The 27,410-nt window shown below is 47.5% G+C and overlaps 2 protein-coding genes across 2 annotated transcripts in view; both read left to right on the forward strand.

The window, feature by feature from the left end:
* The window catches only part of PPP1R16B (protein phosphatase 1 regulatory subunit 16B), a 95,095-nt gene extending 87,163 nt beyond the window's left edge, over positions 1–7,932 (forward strand). Inside the window, exon 11 of the mRNA XM_075012048.1 lies at positions 660–7,932. Coding sequence (XP_074868149.1) covers positions 660–1,172 — 513 coding nt within the window. The 3' untranslated portion in view covers positions 1,173–7,932. The remainder of the gene's footprint in view (positions 1–659) is intronic.
* Positions 7,933–10,065: 2,133 nt separating this feature from the next.
* Positions 10,066–27,237, forward strand: LOC142022207 (protein FAM83D-like). Its single transcript, XM_075011800.1, has 4 exons — positions 10,066–10,527; positions 22,750–22,917; positions 24,875–24,999; positions 25,847–27,237. The coding sequence occupies exons 1-4, from the start codon at positions 10,066–10,068 to the stop codon at positions 26,775–26,777; spliced, it is 1,686 nt and encodes a 561-aa protein (XP_074867901.1). The 3' UTR covers positions 26,778–27,237.
* Positions 27,238–27,410: the final 173 nt, after the last annotated feature.

Consider the following 27,410-nt stretch of genomic DNA (forward strand, 5'->3'; position numbering starts at 1 on the left):
TCATGTTTTAGTTTCCTACCAGAATTCATAAGGAGCCTCAAACCAGAGTGGTGAGGGCCATGTTGGTTGTAGGCACTTTGGCACTCTGGTGATGGGTGCTGTATGTGAACCTAAATTATGTTGCAGGACAATGTTAATATCAAACATTGAAATATGTGGCCAGATTCTGGCCTCAGCTATGCTAGTGTAAATCAGGAATGCTGCCCTGGAAGTGAAAGAAATGATGTGGGATTTACAACAAAATAAATGAGGCCAGAAGCTGGCCACAGCAGACAGGCAATTGCAAAACCTCACGTTCTCCTATAACAGTGTGTGTTTTATGTAAATTTAATGGACAAATAATCTTACACCTGATCTTACACTCTCTGGTTGTCTGTATTTAACTAAGCTGCTATCATGTTGTACTAATACCAGTTTTTTGCATTGAATTGCCTTGTTTTTTTAGAAGGAAGACAAATGCGGAACTGTTAACATTTAACTGGTTCAGTTAGGCCTTTGAGTTCACACATTAATGAAATAATAGGGCCAAGGGGTAAATCATTTCACCCCTTTACTGCCACTGTTTGGCTGTGGGAGTGGGTTAGAAGGGACAGGCCCAAACTAGGAAGCTGTGGATCCCACAATGGGAGCTGTTCCTCTTTAATGTTTTCTCATTACAGAATTCAGTGCTGGAGAATTCGATGCTCCTTCCCGAGTTAGCAACCAAGAGCACACAGTGTGACTCTGAAGCTTCCCTCCAGAATGGGCTCATGGCACCAACCAGCACTTACCAGTACTCGATTTCCAACGGGGACATTTGGAAAATGCACACAGGTCCAGACTGTAATACCACCCAGGTGCTGCCCTATGGCAGCCCCGACTCTCCACAAATCTGGGGTGGCTACAAGGAGCGCAGCCATCAAACGCTTTCTGAACTGAAGCGCCAACGGGCAGCCGCTAAACTGCTCAACCACCCCTTCATCAGCACGCACTTCGGCACCAGTGTGGGTGGAGTAATTGAGAATGGGGGTGAGGCCAAGGAACATCTGATTGATTCCAGGACTTCACCTTACAGCTCCAATGGGACTTCGGTTTATTACACAGCCTCCAGTGGTGATCCTCCTCTCTTGAAATTCAAAGCTCCCATGGAGGAAATGGAGGAGAAAGTCCACGGGTGCTGCAGGATTTCCTAATGTCATCCATGTCTCACCACAGAAGAGACTAAAAGTGGGATGGCCAGCTTAGCTTCATTGCTGAGGATGGGCTATTTCCATCCTTGCATGGGGAGAACTCCGTTGACTAACAGGGGACGTGATGGTTGCCAGCCTCATTCATGTTTCATAGTACTATACCTAGCCAGTAACCCTGCTGCAATCAAATGAGGAAGGCTGGTGGAGTGAGGCTTATAGGGGAGAAATGAACTACACGTCATTGCATGCGGTCAAAAAAAACCATCCCCCATCTTCCTGACAGCAGTGTTATAAAAGGTGCGGTGGGGGCTCTCCACTCTAAAGCCTGAAGGGTCTTCAAAGACAAACCCATCTGAATTGGAGTCCCTCCTTACTGAGCCTCTGCCAGGAGCCCCCACGCTTCTGGAATGTGACAAGCTGGGCCTGCGTCTCGCTTGCCGGTGGGATAGGTATACCCCCCGAGAATGTGTGGTCACCTCCCTGTATTTGTGGAAACAGCCCAGAGATTGCAAGTGCAGCCTTTGAGTCTTCGGACTTCTACACAGAGGTGAAGCGGAGCAGTTCACCCATGCATGTACTTCAGGGAATTGTGTGATGCCTGCATTATGGCAGCCCATTGTCAACAGCTGCAGACTCTTGAGTGGAAATCAGGGGTTGTACAGTGCCATCAGGTTTGAAACAGAACTCCTGATGGGGAAACAGCTTGTGCAATAAAATCCTGAGTGAAAGGTTCAGTAATAGGATAGAAACAAATTGCTTGTGTTACTGAAACCCTTAGATTAGTGAAATCCATTCAGTTTTAACAATCTCGCCTTCCCTATTGGTGCTGCTTCTTTACTCTCAATGCTTCATTCTGCTTAAAAAACTAGACTGGTTCTGCTGCTTTCTGTCTCCCCTGCACTAGCTGAGGACTGTCAGAGCCCTCTTTAAATTAGGAAGGAAGAGAAAAAAAATACCTGTTTCCACTAAAAATGTCATGGAAATATTTCCTGTCCCACTAAGTTTTGACATTCTAGTGTGCAAACTTGTGTTCTTGGGGTTAAGCTGTTCGTGCATCTAAATATGGAAGTGCCAATCATTGATTTTGATGGTTGGGCATCATAGTAGGATGGGAACGTTTTATCTTCAGTATTCCAGGTATTTTTCCTGTGCTCAGCATCAGCAGTACAGTAGCTGCCAACAAAAGGCTCAGGATCTTGTATGAGAGAGAAAATGGCTTCTTTCAGTGAGCAAAAACCATCAGCCAGCAGCATTCGCCTGTGAAGTTTGGAGTGAAGCACTGATAGCTAGGAAGTGAACACCAGTGTTTGGGGGTAACATGTGTTAACCATGTGCCCAGCTGAGTTTGAGGAATCTGTGGCTAGGTGTAGCAAGGGGTGTGTGACTGGCTGGGCCAGTCTCTGCAGTTGTCCCTGAGGGAGCAGAACCGTCACCCAAATGGTGGGAGCAGGAGGACCTTACCTGTGAGGGGAGTGCCAGCTCTGGAGCAGCAGACTCAACTCCGCAATAAACAAGTAAAATATTCAAAACATGTTTTGTTACATCTACAACCTATTTGTCTGCACAAAGGGGCCACTGCAAGCAACCTGCATTGCGACTGCTTGTCTTGTAGGTGTGCTTAGGCCCCAGCTGGGTAGAATGCTCTCCACGGCACTGTATCTGCCCTAGAGTACCCAGCTTCCTCTCTTTCCAGCTTCTTCTAGAGAGCAACGCTATGTTCTTGTCTGGCATAAAGATAAGGCCGTCTCACAACCAGATGTGGTGTTCCATCGCTACAAGGGAGACCAGCCGTGTGCTAGCGAGACCTGCAGCGTTAGAACAGATGGGGGCTTTTTGGCAGTGGTGGGTACCAAAGTGGCAATGTCCTTATACAGGGGAAAGGAAGCAAGCGCTTATGGCAGAGGAGCTCCACTAGGTACAAGCAGTATATCAGGTTGCCTTGAGGGCTCGCCCATTCCCTTGCTTTGGAGGTAGCACTTTCTGGACTGGAGTCCGTGTCTGCAGTGTCCTAATCTGTGGCATGGGAATTTGGGCCATCCTGCCGTCTGCTGGAGAAGGCAGGACATTGCATAACCTAGCATCTGCTCTACAGGCAGTGGAGATGAGCATCTGTTACTCCAAGAAAGGTGCCAGGCTGTATCTGGGTGTCTTGGCTCTTCCTCTCAGGCTCATGGTTCAGTCTTCTGGACTCTGAGAGTCCACCTATCCTTCCATTCCATTTTCTCCTTAAATGAACAGAATTTTGGCATAAGGAACAGAAAGTCAGGCCAGATTTCAGAAAGTCTGTTATGTTACGTAAAAGTGCCTTGGCTCAATTTAATACCATACCCAGTGACTCCTCTCCATTACCCCGGAGTTCCTGCCTGATACTCATGCCTCATTTCCAGGGGGCCTGTGGCTCCCCTTCCATTTCCTGATGCCCTGCCTGCCTTGAAACTCTGCTGCTGCATTGTTTGAACTTTTATGGTGTTCCCCTTTTCCCATTACCGGGGACTCGGGAGAAAGGCATTATTCCCCACAAACCCACTCGAAGGAGATTTGTTGGAGCAGAATTAGCGTGGTGCTGCTGCACATCAATTGCAGCCTGTGCCAAATGCTGAGCAGTTATTAGTTTTTACTGTCTTCCCAGCAAGAGAGGATATCAGATCCTGGCCTGTTCCTTCTCTCTCACACCAACCGTAAATCAGAAGCAACGCCAAAGAAGTCAGATTACACCTGTGAGAAGCTGTATATCTCATTCCAGCAAACAGAAGGCAGACACTTGAATGCAATGGAATTACACTTGGGGTTGCTTTTGTTGACAGTGGTTATTTACGCTACAGCAGCATGAATCCAGCATAACTTAGACAAATAGCATTTATGCATCAATGTCACCTCTGTTTGATGTGAAACTCCAGGATTTCCTTATTCCAGCTGATGCTGTGATATCTAACTAAGCAACAATGGCTTCACTATTGGGGGCGTGGAAGAGAAGAGGGACTTCATGAAGTAGGTTGCACAAATACTCCCCTAGTTGGACTGCTGTAACATTGACCCCATAGCATTTGCTTTACAGCTGCTTAATGTGGTGCTTCTAGCCATGGGGCTGTAAATATGATCTTGGTAATAAGTTGCTCCCTAGCTGTCTGATGGGGGTCTCATGTAGTGTAATTTTTCTCTGCTCAAAAGGGAGACAAGCTCAGAATCAAGGAATGCCCCAGAAGTTTTTCTGTGGTAGTGACAACCTTTCCCTGCTGTGGGTGCATATAGTGATTTGGAAGCGGGACAGTCAATCTAGGGTCCTTTCCATGGCTCCTTAAGACTGTGAACCAAATTGACAGCTTGGGATACATTTTTGAAAAGGATGTAAGCCATTTGCTCTCTGGAAGGGCTTGATGGCCCTGGGACACCAGCAGGGCAGAATATGGACAATTTAAACTTGTGTGCAAAGTGGGGCTAATAAGCACCCAATGGATAACTCTGAGCACAAAATGAGGATTTATTCCACCTTCAGGTATTTATGTGGTAGCTGCAAATGCAGGTTTTTGTGGGTAGGACTAGTGTACAGGCACATCTGTAGACATATTGCAAGTGCCCTCCTTTATGATGTAGTCCTTATTTATCTATAAAAGCACTATAGCTACAGCTGTGATACTGAATTCTGTATTACCTAGCAGTCAGGGGCCAATTTAGTAGGATGCTTTGATTATTCTGCAGCGTACAATAGCAGATACTCAGCTACTTTGCTGGAGACTTCAATGCTACTGAAAAGTTGCTGAGAATAGAAACCATGTCGGGATTTGCATGTCTAGCACTTAGGTTAGCAGAAATATTTTTTTTCTCTTTAGCACTCTGTTCTTGGTTGCACCATTCAAGTTCCCCCTAAAACCTACACAGTGGTCTGGTCCTGCCTCTTTGGTGCACAGTCTTCTCTTGCATGCATATTCCCTTGTAGGCCAGGGCAGCCTGGCTCTGTTAAAATCTGAGTAACGTGGGGAAGCACGTCAGACTTGTTTTCTTAGACATGAGCCCAGGTCCTAAATGTCAGATCTGCCCTTCCCCGAACTTTTGAGGAGGTTGAATCCAGTGGCCATCTGGTTATTAGTCACCACTGCCTAAGCACAGAATATGGATACAGCTTTACTGCATGCAAGAGTTTGTGATGCATTGGGCCGTAGTGCTGCTAGTAAGCTAATGGGGAGTTGGAGCGGGCTCCAGCTACCTTGCTGAAGATCCTTGTCCTGATGCATAATAGTACCTGGGAGCAGTCTCTGCCTGCTCTTGATCAATAGACTGTTCTTAGAGATGGGCTTGAATGATGAAGGTTGGATCTCATTTCCAACCTAGATCCAAACTTTCCCCTTCAAGATGTTGAAATTTGTTGTCCCAGTCTAGCTCCTAAAGCACAGGTAACCAATAAAAAAGCAGTGGCCTACCAGGGTTACTCACTGGTGGGCTGTCACTGCTATATTTACCTGCACCTCTGCAGATACCAGGCCATGGATTGCAGTTTGCAGCCAATGGGAGCACTACCTGCTGCTCCCATTGGCTGCAAATGGCGATCCACGGACAACAAAAGCTGCGATTGCCTGAGATCTGTGGAGGCACAGGTAAATACAGGTCACCCTAACCCTGGCAGACTGGATCTGGCTCGCAGGCTGCTATTTGCCCACGCCATCATAGAATGAGGCCTCCGTTTGGACCTGGTTCTGAATTTCCTCTGAAGGTTTGGTTCTAGTATTCTAGCTTGGGCCCTGAGGTGATGTTACACAGGACAGGGAGTCCCATGTCAGGGAAGGAAGTGGGTGATGGTGACAGGGAGAGATCAGGTAAATAGAAATAATGAGACAGGGCAATACCTAATGGATATGGTGAATTTTTATAATGCAAACGGACTTTTTGCTGATGAGTTTGCAGTACAACTGAGCACTTACAAGCCTCTGAATTGCACGGAGCTTTATTCTTTGCACATACCACCTTGATGTCAGGCATCTGTTCCCCCAGTAGTCAGTGCTGGAAACACTATCAGTCATATTCTGAAATAAGAATACCTCACCCTGGGAAGCACTAGAATTATACATTAGCAGATCTCAGTGGCTTAATTGGTTTCAGCCAGCCTCAGGGGGTTCTCCTGCATCTGTAGGCATATTTCTGTTCTACCACACTGGCTAAAAAGGCAGCTTCTCTGTACAGTAAGCTTCAACTATTTTGACAAAATACACTTTCAAAGGAAAACCTTTTCTTCAAAATTTCACTTCCTCTGAAAATTCTTCAATGCCAGGGGCAAATTTTTGTTTTGCTTCTTTTGTTCCCACCTATCTGTTCTCTGCTCTTCCAGTGAGAGGAAGTAGAGGGATTCTTCCTGTCCCTCCCACCCCCGCAATCATGTCTCTATTTAAACTGAAATAAGAGATTTCTCACAGTCCTGTGATACTTGGAATAAAAGCATAATGAGTTCTAGTTGTGTTAGTTTAAGGCCATGGTCTAACCTTAGATGCACACCACCATGAAGAGTTCAGTTTAAGTTATACTCAGCTCTGGCTCCTCTCTGCTAGTGGTGATTTGATTCCAACATTGTCTGCTGCCAGCAATAAAATCTTTGTTCTAGCTCTGATGTCCTGGTGCAGGCACTATGAGCATGGAAATGTTCTTCCTAAAATACTATCTTGCTAGTAACTGGCTGATTTATGAACGAAAACTTGTGTAAGGTGAAAACTTCAGGCTAGCTTTGATTTTCTCGGGTCATGCGGGTGCAAATTGAGATCAGAGTCCTTGTGTGTTTTAACAGACATTGGCACATCCCCTTTACCCCAAAAAGGATTTCAGGGCTGTATAATAAGTGCCCAAACACAATGGTTGTATCACAAGATGTAGTCCATTACTACAGGCCACTGTAATTCTTCTAAGGCTCTAGAATGGGATTTGGCGTTAACTAGCAGTTTCCAGGCCTGATCCTTCTGTCTTCATGCAGTAAAGCTGCCAATATACACTTGCCTACACAAGAAACATCTGACTGGATTATTTAAAGAAGCACCTGCTATGACAAACTTAGAGCTTGTTATTCTCCACTGCTCCATTCTCTTGGTGATAGCAATGGTGGAGGATCTAGGAGAAAGATGAGTCAGGCATTTTGGTTAGCTGGTATTATTCAGTCCTGTGCCTGAACCCAGGTAAACTATCATGCCACCTAGTGGGAGCCAGTGGAGAGGAGGTTTCCAAACAGCAGATGTAAATGTACCTCTTGTTGGACCTTTATCTGACTTCTCAACATCCAGGCTGCAATGTTTTTAATTTCACCAGGAGAGAAGGAAGCAGTAAACTAACTTTTCTGGCATCTGTAGGCCTTGTACAATTAGTTTTGGCTGCTGCATATCCAGTACGTGTCCACAGGCTGACCAGCCCTCTGCAATAATTCATGATTCCATTGACTTGTAGTAATGATGTATACATAAAACTGGACAAAATGTATTTTATGTAAAAAAAATATAAGAATTGTATATTGTATTAGCAGCTTTGTGTATAAAATGGCATTTTGGCAGAGTAATATATTTAAAACTTTTTAAAAAAGATATTTGATATTGTATGGGATTAAGTTCATATTGCTACTGTAACTATGAAAAGTTGGTTTCTTAACACATTGAAGCAACAGATTAAATCTCAGACTAGGTAAATCTCTCATGCCAATAGGCTGTGTATGACAGTATTAGTATCTGACTTCTCAGTGTCTTTAACAGAATGACTGACTGAATTTTTTAATTTAAAAATATACATTAAATTTCTTTTGACAATAGCAGGAACTGCCATTGGGGTCTTTATTTACTTTTTTAATGTTTGAAATCTATGGCATGATTTTTAATATAACAATGTTACCACCATGGTGGGCACTGTACCTGAATGTGTGTCCTCTTATGACACAACCATGGACTTTTTTGCCAAAATTGTCTGGTTAGAAGAGCTAGGCAAGGGGAAGAAACACAGTGAGGTTAAATCAACATATGATTGACAGATGTGAGCTTAGTACTGTGGGAACAAAGCAATGGTCTGGTATCCTTAATTACCACTTTGAAAGTTGCGTGGAACTTTGTGCTCAGGGTGGATTCCACTAATTTTGTATAAACAGCTTGCTGTAGTAGCAGAGACTTCTTTCATACACTGTCAAATACCCAATAACCATCACCTTCTTCCACAGTTGAGGACTTGGAGGTTATGTTTGATGCTTTTGTCATCTCCAGGATAGATTGCAGCACAGCACTTAATTTGTGCCAGAAGAGAGGCTCAGCACCTCTGGATTTGGCAGTTCACAGCACTGGCGCCTCTGGGCTTGCCAAGTCAGTTATGAAAGTAAAAATATTTCTTGAGCCCCAGTAACTTAATTGCTTGAGTACGAGTACCTCATCTATTGCAAACAAGGATCTAGTGCTGCTCTCTTTACTGGGGCCTCAGCATAACCATCACAAGTGTAACTGGAGCAGTATAAATCTGACCTCCTCCCCCACTCCCTCATAGCAAACAGACCACTGTGCAACTGTCATACTAGTCCTTCATCAATGTCACTGTCTGTTTGCTGCAGGAGAGTGGCTGCAGGTTTGGGAACAGACCCTTGCAGCAGAAGGAGGGAAAGGATTAAGCCCCTTAAATCATGTGCAAATTAAGTTTTGCTAGTTATGCAGCTCTAATGCTCTACATAGACCCACTTTTTTCAGCTTGGCTTATATTAGAAAAAGAGCATGCACAGTTACACCAGTTTAATTTTCCTCTATAGATAAGCCCTAGAGTCAGGGAAGGTGTGTATACCCTCCCCTCCATCACAAATACCAGCAGCTCCAGCCCCCGTACAGGCTCTTGTCTTTGCTTGGAAAAGAAGTCTAAATACATCCATGTTGAGTAACTTGTATTTAAGCCATATGTGAAGACATGGGATTGTAGGCTGAAGGGGTGTTAATGTACCTCAGCTGGGTGATGTTTAAAATGGCCATGGAGGTGTCCTCACTAGCGGTCCAGCACAGGTGGGAAATGCACCTCTTTTCTGTGTGAAGACACAGCTCTCTGAAGAGAACGAGGGTTGCAAGTTGGAGCTGGCAGTGAATTAGCGGTGTCTCGCGTCTGTGCTACCGGCCGCAGGGCTTTTCCCACGGCGGTTTTGATGGCTTCTCTTCTTTTCCGCATACCCCGGGGGCTTGAGCAACTTTTATAGTGCGGGTACCGAGAGCTATTGAACCAAACGGTGATCCCTGGATATAATGAAACCACTTCAAGGTAGGGGGAGGCAAGAGTGATAGCAGCACCCCACTGCCAGCGTCTGCGCCTGTATACCCCTCTTTGGGGACAGCTATACGCAGGGTTGGGAGTTCAGTCCTTAAGGGGGCCATTGAGGGATCTGGAACAAACAGATTTAAAAAAAATAAATAATCGGACGGGGCTGGCGCTAGGTCCCGCTGTGAGTGCAGGGAACGGGCCCGTCCAGTACTACGAGACGGGTCTATCTGCCCCCTTGGTGTTTTTCCTGGTTGCTACAGCCACGTGGTGCCTCCTGTTAAACACAGCCCGGTGCCCGGGAGTCCATCGTCCCCTACCAGCCAGGCCCGTCCCGGGGAAAGCGGGGGCAGGAGGCCGAGGGGCCGGCTGGCTCTCCGCGGCGCCCCTCTCCAGCAGGGGAAAGGCCCGGGCGCAGCGGCGAGCCCGGCAGAGGGGCTCCTGGCTGTGCCCGCGGGGCCCCAGAGCAGCGACGCCGGCAGCCGGGTCAGCCCAGCCCTGGGAGGGGCTCGGGGGCGGCCAGACACATTCAAAGCAGCCAACCAGGGCGGGGGAGGCGGGGCAGCGGCTGCCCCAATCCCCGGCGGCGGCGGCTCCTCGTTTGGCTTCAAACTCCCTATAAAAGGCTCCGGAGCGGCAGCAGCGCGACTCTGCCTGGCGCGCCATGGCCAACCAGTCCCAGTGCCTGGAGGACGCGCCCGGGCGCTGGCCCCGCGGGGAGCCCGGCTCGCCCGAGCTGTACAGCGAGGCGCAGCGGCTGGCGCTGGAGGAGCTGGTGGCGGGCGGGCGCGCCGCTTTCCGGGCTTTCCTGCGCCGGGAGAAGGTGCCCGGCTTCCTGTCGGAGCCCGAGATCCAGGCCATCCTCCAGGCGGCCGCGCCGCCCGCCGAGCCCGAGGCCAGGGTGGCCGAGCCCTCGCTCAGCGCCTCGCTGGACGGCTCCTCGCTCACCTACTTCCCCGAGCAGTCGGACGTGGAGCCGCCCGAGCTGGAGCTGGGCTGGCCGGCCTTCGCCAGCGGCTCCTTCCGCGGCCTCACCCGCGCCGAGGCGCTTTTCCAGCCCGGCTTCGGGGAGAGCGTCTATAGCTGCAAGGAGGCGGTGCGCCGGCAGATCCGCTCGGCCCGCGAGGTGAGTCCCGGCCCGGCGCGCTGCGCTCCGCGGTTCGGGCGGCTGGCGGCGTCACCCCCGGGCGTGGAGTGATTTCCCTCCCCTGCGCGGGCTGGCGGCTCCTCGCTTCCCTGGTGTGGGGTTACTCCAGCCCCAGCGGCGTTGGGCTGCGGGGGAGAGTTTAACCCCCTGCAGCATGAACAACCCCCGGCGCCCCCGGGGCTGCCCCTCGCTCGCCCGGCTGCGGGATGGTTTTCCCGTTCATCTCCTTAAACGCCCCCCATTAACTCCCGGCCGCGCTCCGCACGCCGCATTGCGCCTGCTGCGGTGTCGTTTGCAAGCCCCTCGTTCGCTCTCGGCCAGCGGCTCTGCCGGCGCAGTGCGGCCGCACGGCCTAAGGGGAGATCTTAGGTTCCCCTGTAGGGTGTTGACCCGTTGGAAATCTCCACGCAGAGCCCGGGCTTGTCCGTACAGCTCCGCTGCTGCCGGCGGGTGAGGCGGGGTGTTTCTCACGTTACTGTGCTGTAAAGGGCCAGTGCGAACGGGCTCCCCGCCCTGCGAGCTGCTCCCCTCCGGGCGGTGCTTTCCCTACAAGGTTGGAGAGCGAGCTCTCTCCCAGCGCTGGTGCCACGGCCCCGCTGCTGGGGCTGGCTTTAAACTCCCAAGTGCAGACAAAGCCCTCCTGGGTGTTTGAGCAGTGAACGGAACCGCCAAGGATAGGAAGAGCAGGAAGCTGACAGGGTGGTGGGGAGGGAAGCAGGAAGCATCCTACCCACAGGCTGTCTCTGAGTCTCAGCTGCAAACGTTTGTCAAGGCGGGGACAAAGGCCCCGCGTGTGCGTCCAGTGCCCTCATCTTCACTCTCACCTGAAGAGATGGAAAAAGCTATTAAAGTGTGGGAGGGGGCTGAAAGCTGTGAAAAGTGTTATTTTTCTTGGAACGGTTTCTGACTTCCATGCCTCATTAGTGGTGCTCGCTGAAAATCTCTCTGTAGTTAATAAACTTGTTTTGCTTCTTTTAATCCAGCACTGTGTGCTCAAACAGAAGAGTTTGGGTAACTTCATTTGGGGTGCTGATGAATCTCTTAAAGGAATAATGGACTTAATCTATTTGTATGGACAGGTCATATGTTCCTGGGGCAAAATTTTGGGGTCACCTGGTTATGATGGTAAAGCTGGCAAGAGCCAAGGGCAGGCTGGATGCAGTTCAAACAGAAGCAGCTGGGAATGACTTACATTCTGGAGGATGTTTGAAAACAGTCTAGTTTGCCGATTACAGCTGCAGGGTGTAACCTGAGTTGCCCTTTTACAGGGCAGGGATGATGCACAACTCATGGGTCTGGACCTGAGGTGGGCAAAGTGCGGGCTGCCAAGGTTCTACAGCCCAGTAGAACTTTGGGTGGGTTCCTTGCCCGCCATGCCCACACACACTGCTCAAGGCATCCAGCTGCTGGAGCCAGCATGTGCATGTCTGCGCTGCATCTGCTCCCTCTGGGGAGAGGCTCTCCCTGTGCAGCCGCACTCCCACAGCACAATCTTTGCAGCTCCTGTTGCCTGGTTTGTGGCTGATGGAAGTTGGCTGTGTTGTGTTCGTGGGTGCAGGCAGCTGGCAGAGCCCCCCCTGCATCCATGGTGTGTACCCTACAGAGAGATGCTGACCCCAGCAGCTGGACAGTTTTTGAGTAGCATGTGGCAGCACTGCAAGGAGGGAGCCTGCCCAAGGGTCCCACTGAGCTGCTGGCTGGGAGCTGCCTAGGTAAGGGTCTCCCAGTCAGAGCCTGCACCTGGCACCCTACTCCTTTCTGCACCTCAACTTCCTGCCTTTGTCACAGTCCAAACCCTCTGCATCCCTCCTAAACTCCTGCCTCAGGTCAGCACCCACTTTTGCATCCAAACTGCCTCCCAACCCCCTGCCCCGAGCCCCTTCCTGCACCTCCTCCATTAATAGCATAGAAAAGTACATGCTGAACCTCTCTGGTCCACTAACATCCATGATCTGTCCAGAGAGCCCAGCCACAGTGGTAGCCAGTGGCTGGAAGCTCAGCGGTCTGGCAGAGACGGCACTCCTGGTGGGGAGCGGAACCCCCCGGTGGGCCGGCCTGGAGTGGCCTGACATCCCGTGGTCTGACAAACTCCCTCTTCAGGGACTGCTCAGGTCCTGTGGGTGCCAGACCAGGGAGGTCTGATCTCTGTAGCCCTTGACCACTTACAAATGCTTGGGACCACTGATCAAAAAGTATTGCCCTGTGCTTGTCTGGAGGGAACCCTTTTAGGTCATGCCTGGGGCTTCAGATTCTTGGGCTGCAAGTGGGGAGAGTATCCTTGCCTGCCCAAACTAACATTTGGGCCTCCCCAACCAGTCTAATGTAATCCAAACTGAGGGAATGTTTGGCTGTGTGTTAAGATGTATGTCAAGTGTGAGAGAGGAGGGAAGGCGGCACTGAAACAGGCTGAGCTAAAGCTGTAGTTTTATTCCCATGTGTTGTCGGGGACTTTTCTTGCTGCTATAACCCAAGGGCTGTACATAGTGCCTGGGCCTTGTCCCGTCTCTGCAGACACACAAGCTGAAGGAGCAGGCAGCCAGTGAGTGTCACAGGTTCTGGGATTCAGGCTTGCACATTCAGATGGCAGGCTCCAGCCCTGGGGCTTCAGGCTGTGTTCCCAACTCTAACCCAAGCTCATCCTTCCCTGTCCAGGGGCTTAATTTGTCCCCAGGCTTGGCAGAGCTGAGTTAGTCTGCTCTAAAACTGATTTGTATGTTTATTAATATGGCTTTTCACAACAGACTTACTAGATAGCAAGTCTAAAAAAGCAACCAAAGAAGCAAAATGGGAGCAGGGGAAGAGGCAAGAACTGGCAAAGCACCTTATTTGTGGTTCTGTTCTGCTCTCGTCCAGTGAGGAGTATAGACAACCGTACATTACTTTTAATACGATTTGAGTCTGCAGAAACCAACCTTATATCCATCCATAAATTTGGACAAGATGTGGATATTTTCCGTAAAGCTGATGTAAGTATTTTAGGAAGAATTATCTAAATTGCCTCAAGAGTTAATGGCCTCGCTTTGAGACCACCAAAAATTTTGTTGAGAACCCCTGCTTTAGGACTCTGGTATGAGAGCTCAAAATAAACCCCCCCAACCTGAGATGTCAGGGCTGATCATCACCCGGCTGTACCCTGAGTGGTTATAACATGTCTTGAGTGTAGCAGGGACCAATACTGGCCCCATTGTGAGGCTAAACCTGTTGACTGTCTAAAGCTGTGTGGACATAGACCTCTTAACAGTGACTCCTCCAGCTGATGTGGACTACAGCAGGAGAACATCTTTAGTGTCGTAATTGCTTTAGCTATGGAATATGAAATAGCTTTTCTCCTATGAGGAGAATGAAACTCCACAGGAGACTATATGTAATCTATGCTCAGACCTTCTGACATTTATTCTTGCCATGCTGTATGCAGCACTCTGCTTAAGTGAAGGCTGAATGGCCCTGTGCACATGCCTTGCTTAGCATGTGGTGTCTGGTTTTTTCTCTTTGTAATTAGTCATGTCAACTTCTTGTAGAAAACAGAAGCTTTGCCTAGCCCTGTACAAAAGTTGCACTTAATGTAATACGAACTGTGCATCTAACATGTTAGTCTAGCCAGAATATTAGGATGTGTGTATCGTTTCAACACGTGATGCTTAATTCCTTCAGAACAAATGAGTCAAACTAAACTTAGCAAGATTAAGAGAATTATAAATCTAACACTAAAAATGTTATTAATTTAGCACTTCTTTCTTAGAAATAGTTTCTATATGGCAGAAAGGGTAAAGGAACTCTTTTTAAAAAAAAGAAAACTAAACCTATTAAACAGTACTTTATTAATGCATTGATCTGTTTTACCATCTTGTAGAAAAAACATCATGCACAAACTTGCATATGCTTTAAACGCCCTAGATTTTTTTTATTGAGGATCTGTTTTGGATCAGGGACTCGCTCATTAATTGTTTCCCTTCAAGCGATGTAACTGTTAATTACATAAAGGTAAAATTCCATCCTCCCTTTATGCTGCTTGCCAAGACATTACAAATCTTTTCACTCCAGTGTTCCATTGCTTATGAGCTGAAGTTTGTCTTGGGCAAAAGTGCCTACAGATCTTGTCTTATGCAGCTCCATAGTAGATGCTGTGTTGCTTTTCTAAGATCTTGCTGAGGTAGCTTCCCACTGATGCACCAGGATTTTATCTACAAATCATAGAATGCTAGGACTAGAAAGGACGTTGATAGATCATAGAGTCCAGCCCCTGCCCTCATGGCAGGGCCAAGTACTGTCTCTACCATCCCTGATAGACATTTATCTAACCTGTTAAATATCTCCAGAGATGGAGATTCCACAACCTCTCTAGGCAATTTATTCCAGTGTTTGACCACCCTGACAGTCGAGAACTTTTCCTAATGTCCAACCTAAACCTCCCTTGCTGCAGTTTAAGCCCATTGCTTCTTGCTTTATCCTCGGAGGCCAAGAAGAACACGTTTTCTCTCTCCTCCTTATGACACCCTTTTCGATACCTGAAAACCCCTATCATGTCCACCCTTATCTCTTTTCCAAACTGAACAAGCCCAATTCTTTCAGCCTTTCTTCATAGGTCATGTTCTCTAGACCTTTGATCGTTCTTGTTGCTTTTTTTTTCTGGACCCTTTCCAGTTTCTCCACATATTTCTTGAAATGCAGTGCCCAGAACTGCCTCTCCAGCTGAGAACTAACCAGCGCAGAGTAGAGCGGAAGGATGACTTCTTGTCTTGTTCACAACACACCTGTTAATGCATCCCAGAATCATGTTTGCTTTGTTTGCAACAGCATCACACTGACTCATATTTAACTTGTGGTCCACTATAACCCCTAGATCTTTCTGCCATACTCTTTCCTAGACAGTCACTTCCCATTCTGTGTATGTGACCAGTTTCTGCCATTGAAGGGTGAACCCTTTAGGCCATAACAATGTTGTGATTCCCCTCCACTCCTCAGCTCTTTAGTCTGTAGATAATTGATGTTTATATCTCTTGCTCTGCATCAGTAGAGTAAAACTACACCTCATGCTAGCCAGTGTCACCACTGCCAATGGGAGCCCCCAAGGAGCTATGAAACTGTCAAATCATGTCAATTTCACACTGATTTAGCTTTTTGGCAAGTGGGATTGAAGATGCCTAAAATGGAAGCTGGCAAAAAGACAACCTAGAAGTCCTTTATGTTCTGTTCTGCTGTATTTGCATGTTTGTGCTGCTTCTCCCCATCAGCCAGATGTCTGAGGTGGGGGGGAAAAAAGCAAGTATAATCTATTTATTCTAGTAGCTAGTATCCAAGGAATGGTGTTGCAGGGGGACTTGTCACTTTGACATCCAATGCCTACTAGTGGTGCAGCAAAGTAACACTGAGCCCCTGTGTAGAGTCTAGCAGATTTCTCAGCAACTGAGGCTATCACAATTACTGGGTTTTTCCACCAGTGACTGAGCCAGTGGGAAAGCATTTGTTTCTGGTGGTTACAGTTAGACATTTTAAACCAGGCCCTTCACCTCATGTGGCTGATTAACATGACCAAAAACTTTCACTTCTATCCTACTATTGCTAGATCAATGGGCTCGATGCTGTTTTGTCACAGTGGAGTAACATTTAGAATAGCTGTTTATCGCCACTGAAGTAGTGCCCAGATCTCTGGACAACCATAGTTCCTATAAGCTTTGTCCACTCTGGGCTGAGAAATGTTCACACCTCTCCTGCCGCAGCTATATCAACTTAATCTTCAGAAGTGCAGTTAAGTTGATAGAATTTTTCCATTAACAAAGCTACTACTGCCTGGAGATGTGTATTAACTCCTTTGGACAGGTGTTTTTCCATAGTCAAAGAACAAACCGTCTTCGGTGGCACTACAGCAGTATAGGTGCAACACCATAGCTGTGTAACTGTAGCATAAGCAGAGCCTAAGGTCCTACAATGCTAAGAACCAAGTGGGCATCCAACAACTGAAAGTCTTGCTCATTACCTGCCTCGCACTGCCAGGTTTGACTTTAGGGCATAAACTGGGAGATAGAAAGAGTTTATTTTCTTCCTTTCTTACCGTGGTATGTCTCGCTTGCTTCTATATGCAGTGTACAGAGCAGGAGTGAGGAGCCTTTTCTGCGGGGTGGGGCCACTGATTCATAGGAAAATCAGTGTCAAGCCACACACAAATGAGAAGCATGGGGTGGGGGCATGGAGGAACAACTCTCTTTGATGTGTTCCCCCCCACTGAGACACCACACTCCCCTACAGCCAGATTAATACTTCTGGAGGACCAGGGCTAGTAAATTTTGTGGGGCTCCCTGTGCTTTGACATGGGGCCAAAAATGAGGGGCTCCCTCTGGAAGAGGGGTCTGCTTGGGATCGGGGGGGGTACAGGGTCTGGATGGTGCAAGGGTGCAGGAATGGGGAGGTTGTGTAGGGGGGTGAGAGGGTGTAGGCACAAGTTGCAGGTGTGGGACTATGTAGGAGGTGGGGAAAGTCTATGCAGAGGAGGGGTGGCTCTGCTCGCCCACAGAACATGTGGCTCTGCTCACACTGTCCCCTACTGCTCCCATTGGCCATGGCTGGATGGGTCAAGGGCTTATTCAATAGTAACAGCAGGTCCCTGACTCAGGGGTTAAAGAAGAGCTGGCAGAGTTGTAGGCCTGAAGGGATGGAACAAGCCCATAACTAGGCTGGCTACTAAATGCCAGGAAGTCCTGTCCTAGAGGTGGCTGTGGAAAATCTAAAATACCTGAATGAAAACACAGATCTACTTGTGCTTGGCTCTGAGTTGTGGTCTGCCCAGCACTTTTCTGTGTTTCTGTACCTAACTAACACATGCACAGTGGAAGGAGTGGGGTTGAGTGGTTCGGAGGTAGATGTGGACATGCAACAAGAAGTAACTTTGACTAGTCCAGTGGAAATGTACTTCACCCAGGAAGGTGAAGTCCAGAGGTGGTGGGATGGCTAGAAACACTTCAGAGTATTCAGCAATGTACTTAACTCCAGCATATTACTTCAGCACTGATACGAATTCTAGAAGTCTCCGATTCAGCCAGGGCAGTGTTACTGGATAATCCTATCTGCTGGGGCAAACCCACCTCTCCTACAAGTCAGAGGTGCCAGAAGCGACTTGAAATCAGAATTGCTTGCTGTGACTTGTACATAACTCAAACCATATGAGACTGGCCTCTTCTTCAGGGATTACCTCTGTTATGAAATGCCCCAAGTCTGCGCAGATGTTCCCAAATGTTGGGAGCAATTGTTTCTTTATCTTGGCTTTTTAATCACATAGGAAAGTTGCTAAATCAGGCCAGGTCAGTGCCTTGAGGGGCTAATCAATTCCAGCTGTTGTGCTTCAGGAAAGGTTGCTAAAGTAGCATTCTCTATTTTCCAGGGGGCAATAATTTTTGATGGGTGGGGTGGGGCCCTTCAGGAGCTGGGTAACTGATAGTGCTGGAGGTTAAGTGCAGAATGGAGCTTGGGGCAGGGGACTGGGATTCAGGAGGGGGGACAGGGCCCAGGAGCAGGTATGGGTGCAGAAAAGGATTCTGACCTAGGAGAGCGCTATGGAGTGTGTGTTAAGGTTCAGGGAGGTCTGGGTTTTGACCTGGGACGGAGAGTTGGAGGGAGGTGAAGTGCAGGCTCTGGTCTGGAGGTACTTACAGTAGTAGGCAGCTCCTGCCTACCAGCTCAGGGGGGCCCTCAAGTGGGCTGTCTGCCACATGCCACTGAAAGTGCACAGCTGCTAGAGCTAGTGTCTGCATCTGCACACCATGTGCCCCTTGCAGCAGTAGCTCCACACACAGTATGGCACAAGCCTGTATCTTGCCCTCACCTGCTCCATTGTTTACAAGGAGGGATTAAAACTCCAGTTTAGAGAAGTAAAATAGTGACTGAGGTACTGCAAATAACAAAGGAGGTGCAGCTATTAAACCAGCTTGTCACAACGTGTGTGTAGCTGGTGCGTGGAAAGGTAACAGCAGGAGACTGAGCAACTTACACCCCGCTGTACTGGACAGTCACCCTTCAATGACAGAAACTGGTCACACTGTTCACCTGAAGCAACACATGCTCCTGTGGCCTAGAATGCACACTAAAGTGGAGGCCTGGATCATCCTGTAAAGGGTGGGCAGAAACATCTTCAGGTTGGGGCAGCTGACCTATGGCAGAGCTATGGGATCTGGCCAGGAGGGAGGGTGCGGGAGTTGCCTGGGAACAAGTGATGTGGGCGTGCACTGGGTGATCTGGGCTGGAGTGGGGTGCAGGAGCAGGCTGCGTGTGGGGTTCTGGGTGGGAGTGGCTACAGGAATGGGCTGAGGGTGGGGGGGTTTACGGGAGAGGGAGGGGATCTGTGTGTGGAGATGAGGGAGCAGGAGCAGGGTGGGAGGGACTGCAGGAAGGAGGTGGGAGTGGGGTCCTGTGTGGGAGGGGTGCAGGACTGTTTGAGGGACAATGGGTGTGGGTGGTGAGGGTACACTTACCTGCTTACTGCCAGATGGGCATGGCTCTGTGTTCCCTCCCTTTGCTCCGAGGTAGTACCATCTGCTGCTCTGACTGGCCAGAATTCCAGCCAATCAAAGTAGTGATATGTACCCTCTGCCACAAGTGTTTCAACTTTTGGGACACCTTTAAGTCAGTGGAACAGACCCTGTAGTGTGCACCAACTGCTTAGAAAAGTGACCCAAGTCAGCTACATTTGACCTAACCACCTAGTGTAGACCAGGCTTAAGAAAAGGTAACCAGTATTTAGGGGGTGGAACGCAACTACCCAAGAGTCCTCCACCTTATTTGTGTGAAAAGTCCCTTGACTTCTGTAGGCCATGAGCAGTTTGATCCAAGGACAGAATGTCTGTCTCTTTTCCTGCCCACCCACTTACACACCCAGCTTCCAGGCAACTTCTCTGGTCTAGTATGTACCCATGCCTGCATGCAAACAGCTTCGTATGGTGTACATCTGTAATATGCCATAGAAAACCAGGTTCCTAATAACTTTTTGCGAAAACTGTAAATGCAGTCTGTCTCTTCATGGAATTCACTCTTTTCCCTCCCTTTCCATAGCCTTATAACCAGGCTTAATTGTCTCTGGATGCATATTTCCCTCCAGACTAAAGGGACAGTTGAGGGGGTAGACAAGTGGTTCTATGACATGGGTGGACGAGGTCAGGGTTCCAATGCCACTTCAGATCTCGGTGAGCGCTACTGTTTGTTGAACTGAGGAGCTCATTTGCAGCACAAGTGACCACCTGGAGGAAGAAACATTGGCCAAATGGATCATAATTACTCTTCCGATGGTCAGTCCAGGGAGCAGTATTGCCATTTTCCTAGTTGTAAGGCTGTGCAGCTAGATAGTCACAACGTATACCAAAAAAACTCTCAAAGAGTGAGGCTTGTATATGGGGGAAGAGGGGATTAATGAACTTCTCGCTTGAGGTCATGCACATACCCAAAAGAGGGAAGGGTGTAGATATGTTGGACAAAACATAATTAATCGGTGAGACATGACTGTCAAAAGCAGCTGATTATTATTGCCTAACAACTGGTGAGATCACGATTTGATTTGAACCTTGGGGCCCTTAGTGACTGAGGCACTGGCAGAAATGCCCTGAAGCCAGAAAGTGTGAGCATAATGCAGTCACTAGCTTTCCCAAGAATGTCACTTGAACCCTGTGAACCAGAAAGATTGTGTCTACCCACTGGTATTTTAGTGTCTGCCGCTGTAGTTCAAGTATGCAAAGGGAAAGGTGGGGGGGGCCTGGGGGGAAGTATATACTATAAGACAGCTGTGCTTGCTGACTTGGGCTGGGTGTGTACATACGCAGGCTCCAGCCACAGCCTGAGCTCTGATACTCTTCCTGGCAGGGTCCTAGAGGCTGTGCTTCAGTCCCAGCCTTAAGGTGTGCACCACACTTGGCCTGAGTCCTGGGAGCTGGAGATGAGCTGGGGCTAGATGTCAGTTTTTGACTAGTGGAGACAAACCTTTTAAAAGCACAGTTGCTAGTGGCACTTTTCAAATTGCGAGTGTTGGTGAAGGTGTGGCCCATGACTTGTCTGACCAATTTAGAATGGGCTTTCCAAAAGGCCCCATTTCTGGCTTAACAGTTCCCTTTTGAATTTCAAAAAGGGCTGCTTCTTTTTTAAGGGGAGGGGTAGCTCAGTGGTTTGAGCATTGGCCTGCTAAACCCAGCATTGTAAGCTCAATCCTTGAGGGGGCCATTTAGGGGTCTGGGGCAGATTTTTTTTTTTCCCCTCCTCCTTTTAATCCATCTTCCAGAGATGGTGATAGGTCCTGCTGAGAGGACAGGGGACTGCACTCAGTGACCTGAAGACCCCTTCCAGCTCTGAGATAGGTATAGGACTAGGTACACCATTGACTTAATGGAAGCAGAAGTAGACAAAAATTGAATGGGAGGGGGTGTTGGGTTTTTCCCCTCCCCTCCCCTCCCTCTGCTGGGTAGGCCTTGTCTCACCGACTTGTTTTCTTAAATTATTCACCAACCTCTTGTGAATACTTCTTGGATTGTAGATAGTTGCAAGTGCTAAAGTTCAATCTGTTTTCTTTCACTGGACCCATAAATCACATGGTACTGCTCCTCTCAGGTATGCATGACTCTTAGAACTGGGATTCAAGTGAAAATGATGGAGTTGGGGGGAAAAAATTCATCTACTTTTGGTGGGTATCTTTCCAATACCCATTGAAGTTGTGATTTCTGCCAATGTGTCCTACACTAAAGTCGTGTTAGGATATATTCAGAAAGCAAATCTGTTTAAAAATGCCTGGGTATTTCTGCAGACTGTAATTACCAGTACTTTAAACAGGGTAGGATGACAAATTAAAGTCTCTGAAAACAAAAAAGCAGTCTAGTAGCACTTTAAAGACTAACAAAATCATTTTAGGTGGTGAGCTTTGTGGGACAGACCCACTTCTTCAGACCATAGCCAGACCAGAACAAACTCAATATTTTAAGGCACAGAGGACCAAAAATAGTAATCAAGGTGGACAAATCAGAAAAATTATCAAGGTGAGCAAATCAGAGAGCAGAGGGGTAGAAGGAGGGGGAGTCAAGAATTAGATAAAGCAAAGTATGTAAAAGAGCCCTATAATGAATCAGCCTCTGTATTTATGGGAGGTAACTCTGTGCTTGTGAGCAATGCTGCACAAGTAGTGGTTATGCCATGAACCCATATCTGCCTTGCTGGGTGGAGGGCAGGTGAGAGGAGTGAGGGGTTGATGATACACTGAATAAGCACAACTCCCATAAACTTGCATTACTTGTATAGCTGCTCTCCCAGGATGTACTGGTGCTTTAGAATATTGGCAAAAACTATCAACCTGAATTCTTTTCCTCATCTCCCTCATCCCCAAGGTAAATGTGCTTACCTCGCTCTGTGGTGACCTAGGGGTTGCTAGAGTATTCATGGCTGTGGTTCTAATTCTTAGTGGCCTCGAAGAGAAGGGCTTTCCTATCTTGAGCCCTGGTTATGCTAGGGGAATTATTAACAGTGTGCAATAGTGCAAATGCTGCTGGAATGATCTTCTGGTGAAGGCACTGGACTGAAATTCAAACAGTTAATACCTGGCTCTGTCAGGACTCAGTTCCCAGGCCTGCCCCAGACTCCCTTTGGGGCCATGGGTAAGTGGCTTAATCTCTGTGTGCATGGGGATGGTGATATAACCCTTGCACACTGACATGATGTGAGGATAAATTCACAGCTGCTTGTGAGATGGTCAGTTACTCCAGGAATAGGTGCATTAGCCTGTCCAGTCTAGACAGAAGCTTTTACAGCAAAACTTTCCCATGCTACAGTGCACAGATCAGCAACTTTAGGGCTAAGGCAAACCTGTGCAACAGGAGGCGCTCCACCCAGCATATCTGGGAGCAAGGGAGTGGAGCCAGCTCTGAAAGAATGCTGACTGTGCCACACCAGTTCCCCAGGTGCTGAAATAAGATGCTGTTATGCAAGGCTGTGCAGATAAGCAAACTAACTTGTGAGACCATCAACTGGGGTGGGAATAATCCTGTATGCTCTGGGGCACAGTGGGCTTGACTAAAGTAAGGGAATACAACAATTATTTTGCCAAAAAAAAAAGCATGAAAGGGAAATGTGTCCAGCTGTATAATACTGTTTAATGAGAACCGACTGGGGAGCTGCTGATCTAGGCAGGTAAAGTCATGTTTACTTGTATGAGACGCAGGGCCTCATAGGCTTTATCTATTTCTGCAGGTGATCGCTCTGGTTATGGATTCCTTCACAGATACTGATATCTTCAGCGACCTTCAGGAAGCCTATACAAAGCGGAAGGTCCCAGTCTACATCCTTCTGGACCAAGATTTCCTACCTCACTTCATGGAAATGTGCAAAAGTCTAAGAGTCTATCCTGAGCAGGAAGGTGTAAGTTTCAGTGGAGTTTTCTGTGGTAAAGTATAGCATAAACTTTGGAAAAACACACTTGTATTTCACATGCTGCCTGGACTTTGTTTTATATACTCTTTCCTTGGAAGCCTCTGCATATCCCAGTGGCTGGGGGGGTAAAGCTGCAGGATTTGAACATGGACCCTGCACTAACTCAACAGAATAGGTTTCCTAAGCCAGCATGAGCCATGCTGAAGAAGCGCATTTGCCCTTATCCCAACTTATCTATATTGCATTGCAATACAAAGCAGAGGTCACAGAGTGAGCAGCCCTACTGTGCTGAGTGCCATATGTATAGGAAGGGACTATCCTTGTCCTGATGAACTTGCATGCTAGAGGACTACTTGCACAGTGACTTCTGCTCAAGTGAGTCTGCTAATAAATAGAACAAGCCCTGCAAGCAAACAATACGACAATGTAGGTGGCTTTTGTAGCATTTGTTCTCTCCCCCACCCTCGTAACGTGTGCTTTTTTGAATGAAGTGACATATGTCTGACACAGGATGTAGCCATGTGGGTCATGGGCAATGTTCCAGTTCTTCAGAATCCACTTCAATTATTATAATGAAAACATTCTGCCTCTTGTGGCTGAGGAATGATCCACGCACAAATCTATGTGGTGTTGCCTTAAGTTTTTGGATATGCTGAAATGTGAGCTCCCCTGCGCCTGATTGACACTCACTGAGAGGTTGGTGCTAAAACCCACTGACACTGGAGGACAGACTGAGAAAGAGGGTACAATTTGGAAGCTCCTTCAGGGAAGAAAATGCAGAGAGACAAAAGGTGGTTGGGGGGTAAATATAGGGAAGAGATAATGATAACCCTGAGGGAAAGCCTTTGTCACACTCAGCAACACTCATTGGGAAATCTGGTAGCAAATCACTAAATATTTAAAGTTCAGTTACTACTGACGAGGCCATTTCTACCTTGGATCATTGCACAGCCCTCCAGTTGACACAGGTGGGAGTTTCAGTGTACAGTATTCCCTCGGGGTGCGTGAGGTTGCGTTCCTTGTAACCCACACAAATCCCAAATTTTGGATAAGTTTAGGGGGCTTTGGGGGTGGGTTGGGGCCAAGGGGTTAAGCTTGGGGTGGGTTAAGGCTGCAGGGGAAGCAGGAGACTGGAGCTGATATGGGTCTGTGGGGGGGCTGGAGCCTGAGCCCTGTGTGCCACACTGGGGGCTGGAGCCTGAGCCCTGTGCGGGGCTGTAGTGCACTAGGGGCTGGGAGGCCTGTGCGTGGGTTGGGGCTGAGCTGGGGCTCTGGAGGGGAGCTCATCCAGGGGTGGGGGGTCAAGGGGATTTTAGCCCTCCTAGCTGCCTGCAGCCAGTGGTGCTAAAACCCTTCTTGCTATTTTCCCAGAGCAGAGCCACTGTCAGCTTGACAGCAGTGCTGCTCTGGCAAGGGGGTTTGAGCCCACCTGGCTGCCCACAGCAGTGAGCAGATAAGTGAGCTAAAAGCTTTCGCCCTACCTGACCAGAGTGGTGCCTAGCGCCACTGTGGGAAGGCAGCGGGAAGGGACTCTTTGCCTGCCTAGCTGCATGTAGCTGCCAGAAGCTAGGCAGGCTGACAGCCCCGCATCTTCAAACTCTGTGAAACCTCACGTTAAAGTGAGTGTCACGCAACCTGAAGATGCATAAAGTGAGGGTTTACTGTAGTCCTAACCTGTGCTTTGACTAACGACCAATAATTAAAAATGGAATTAGACCATCTCTGCAAACTGTGACATCTCTGATCTGGAACATGACTTGTGTAAAGATGTGCACCATGAGCCACACTTGCTTCTATGCTGATGTCCTAAACAATAATTATGTCACTAAGTATCAACACTTGTTGGCCAGTAAGTAGTACTAAAGAATTCAGATTCATTCCTCTTTCCTACATTGTGTGGTTTATATGTGGAAGAGAACTGATTCAATTATTTTCTTTCAAACAGCTGATGAGAGTTCGAACTATAACAGGGAACACTTACTACACGAGGTCAGGAGCCAAAATTGTTGGGAAAGTCCATGAGAAATTCATGTTAATTGATGGCATTAAAGTGACAACAGGTTCTTATAGGTAAGTACTGGGAGCCTTTGCATTTTTTAAGGTGCCTGAGGTAGGAGATTTCTGCAAGACTTAATATGAAAAGTACAGGATGGGATCAAAAGCTATAATGGTAGTTCTACTGTTTAATGCTGCATGAACTTCTTGAGTCAGCCTTGTATAATGTTGGGGGAGATGACTGGCGTTAGATTAATTTGTTGTCAAACTGTCTATAGAAAATGCCCTCTGGACCTGGGTGGTTTAATTGGAATGCCCATGTTGCTTTGGGCTTCTGCAGACAATGTAGTTTGTTCATTTGGGACAAGTCTCATGATATAGTGTTCCTGCTACTTCTTTGGTGTGTTTGTCCCCTCACCATATGTTTGGTAGGTTAATTTCTCGGAGTGTCTGCATTTCAGTTGAGCATTTAGCTTAATTGAAAAGGGTCGTGAGGAGGAAAACCTTGTTTCTGGCAGGGTCTGGTCCCTATTATGCTATTTCATTAACTTCTCCAATTTTGGGGAACTTCTGACTTGTATTCTAACACACACAGCCTGTTGTGGAAGGTCAATCCTACATATCCCTCAGTTTTTGCTGCTGAATCAGAGATGTCATCTAAGTGTGTGGTGGGTTTCTGAAAACGCAACAATGCATTATCTCACCTGGGTTCTGTATAATTAACTGTAAGACTAGATCACTGTGGCACAAAGTCTCATTCATGGCATGAGAACTTTACTGGATGAGCTGCCCTAGCACAAAGTTAGAGACTCGGCCTCCTAATAAATCCTTGTCACCTAGTGGATAGAACGGTAATAGTCATTCTAATGTACTGATTAAAGGGAAACTAACTGTAAAACTTGTGGGTTTTTTCCCCCAATAGCTTCACATGGACTGATGGGAAGCTGAACAGCAGTAACTTGTTGCTGCTGTCCGGCCAAGTGGTTGAACACTTTGACCTGCAGTTCAGGATCCTTTATGCACAGTCAAAGCCAATCAACTTTGAACTGCCACCCAGTTGCAGGAGCAGTGGAATATTTGATCTGGTCCATGGAACAAAATCCCCTAAAGACTACGCTATAGGAAACCTCTTGAGAGGAGAATTGGCCAGACTGTCAAGCACTCCCAAAAAACGACTGAAAATAACTGATTTGGTTGATGATGCTGAAGGAGGCACATCCTGTAACTTGAGGCCTTCCTACACTGGTAAAGAGGACTGCTTTGGAAGTCATGAGGCCATCATGAAACCAAAGGAGGTGAACAGCACATCCACTCAAACTGAACCTGGGGAGAAAAAGCCCAATGTGACTCTATCTAATGCTGTCACACAAACTAGTGTTGTGATGGTAGCATGTGGTACCCAAACATCTGTTGATGCTAGAATGACAGGCACTCAAACAGCAGTACCACAGAAGAGTGCCATGACACAGACAGGCAAGGAGAGTGTACAAGAGCCTCTGTTTCAGCGACAACAATCTAAAGAAGGATCGCCTTCATCTGGAAAGTCCACATCTTCTAGTTCACGGTCCCTTTCTTCATCATCTTCCCAGTGTTCTCTGGCAAGCTCCACCAGTTCACTGTCATCACTGAGGTCCACTGAATACTCTGGGAGCCAGAAGACAGAGTACTTCCAAAATCTGCATAAAGAGAGGCAGTTCCACTACTCTGTTATCCGGTCCAAACTGAGCCATATGGTTGCTATCCTCTCCCGAAGGGGACGTTTGCCTGAAAGTTATACAAGCTGCCACATAAAACAGAGGGGTGAAATCAGCACGAGCCTATTCAATCTCCGAGATGCTTCACTGTTCAAATAAGCAACTGTGGAGTTGGCTATAAAACACTGGAGCTCTGAGCTCACTGCACAATCCTTTACTACTGGTTGCTGATTCTTACGGTGCATGCTGGTATCTGTGTGTGAGGAGGGTGGCAACTTGCCAACACTGTCTCGCTCTATGCAAGTTGTTAAACAGAGCATTGAAATTTTTTTAAATATGTTTTAATGCCATAAGTACTTCCACTTTTTAAAATATGTAATAATAAGAAGATTCATCCCGTCTAGGGATGCTTGCTCTCCAATCCCTGTTGGATCATTACTGGCTTTTGTAGTACTGTCAGTCTTATGGTTTTAACTTATTTATACTTCAAAAAGTTATTGAATCAATGACTTTGTTCAAACTGGGCTCTGAGATCTTATTCTGATTGACACTAACGAAGGTAATTCATGTTTAATGTGGGGCTTTACTTAACTTTATTTTGAAAATAAAACATATTAAAAAGCAATATGGGGAGATAGCAATACAAATCTGCAATAAAGACTTTTTGTTTCTAATCTGACTTCAGTGATGAATTTTGGATATGGGTTTGTTTGCAAGCTTGTCATGAGGTTTCATAAAGATTGAATAGTTTTTGTTTCTGGCTGTATGCACTCTGTTTAATTACAAACTAAT

Source organism: Carettochelys insculpta, chromosome 17 (genome assembly GCF_033958435.1).
Source record: "Carettochelys insculpta isolate YL-2023 chromosome 17, ASM3395843v1, whole genome shotgun sequence".
Classification (NCBI taxonomy): Eukaryota; Metazoa; Chordata; order Testudines; family Carettochelyidae; genus Carettochelys; species Carettochelys insculpta.

Excerpts from the sequence above, each read along its gene's own strand:
- LOC142022207 (XM_075011800.1), top strand. The coding sequence starts at position 10,066 with ATGGCCAACCAGTCCCAGTGCCTGGAGGACGCGCCCGGGCGCTGGCCC. Across the intron at positions 22,918-24,874 it reads TCTATCCTGAGCAGGAAGGT|CTGATGAGAGTTCGAACTAT; the intron begins GTAAGTTTCAGT and ends TCTTTCAAACAG. Across the intron at positions 25,000-25,846 it reads GTGACAACAGGTTCTTATAG|CTTCACATGGACTGATGGGA; the intron begins GTAAGTACTGGG and ends TTCCCCCAATAG.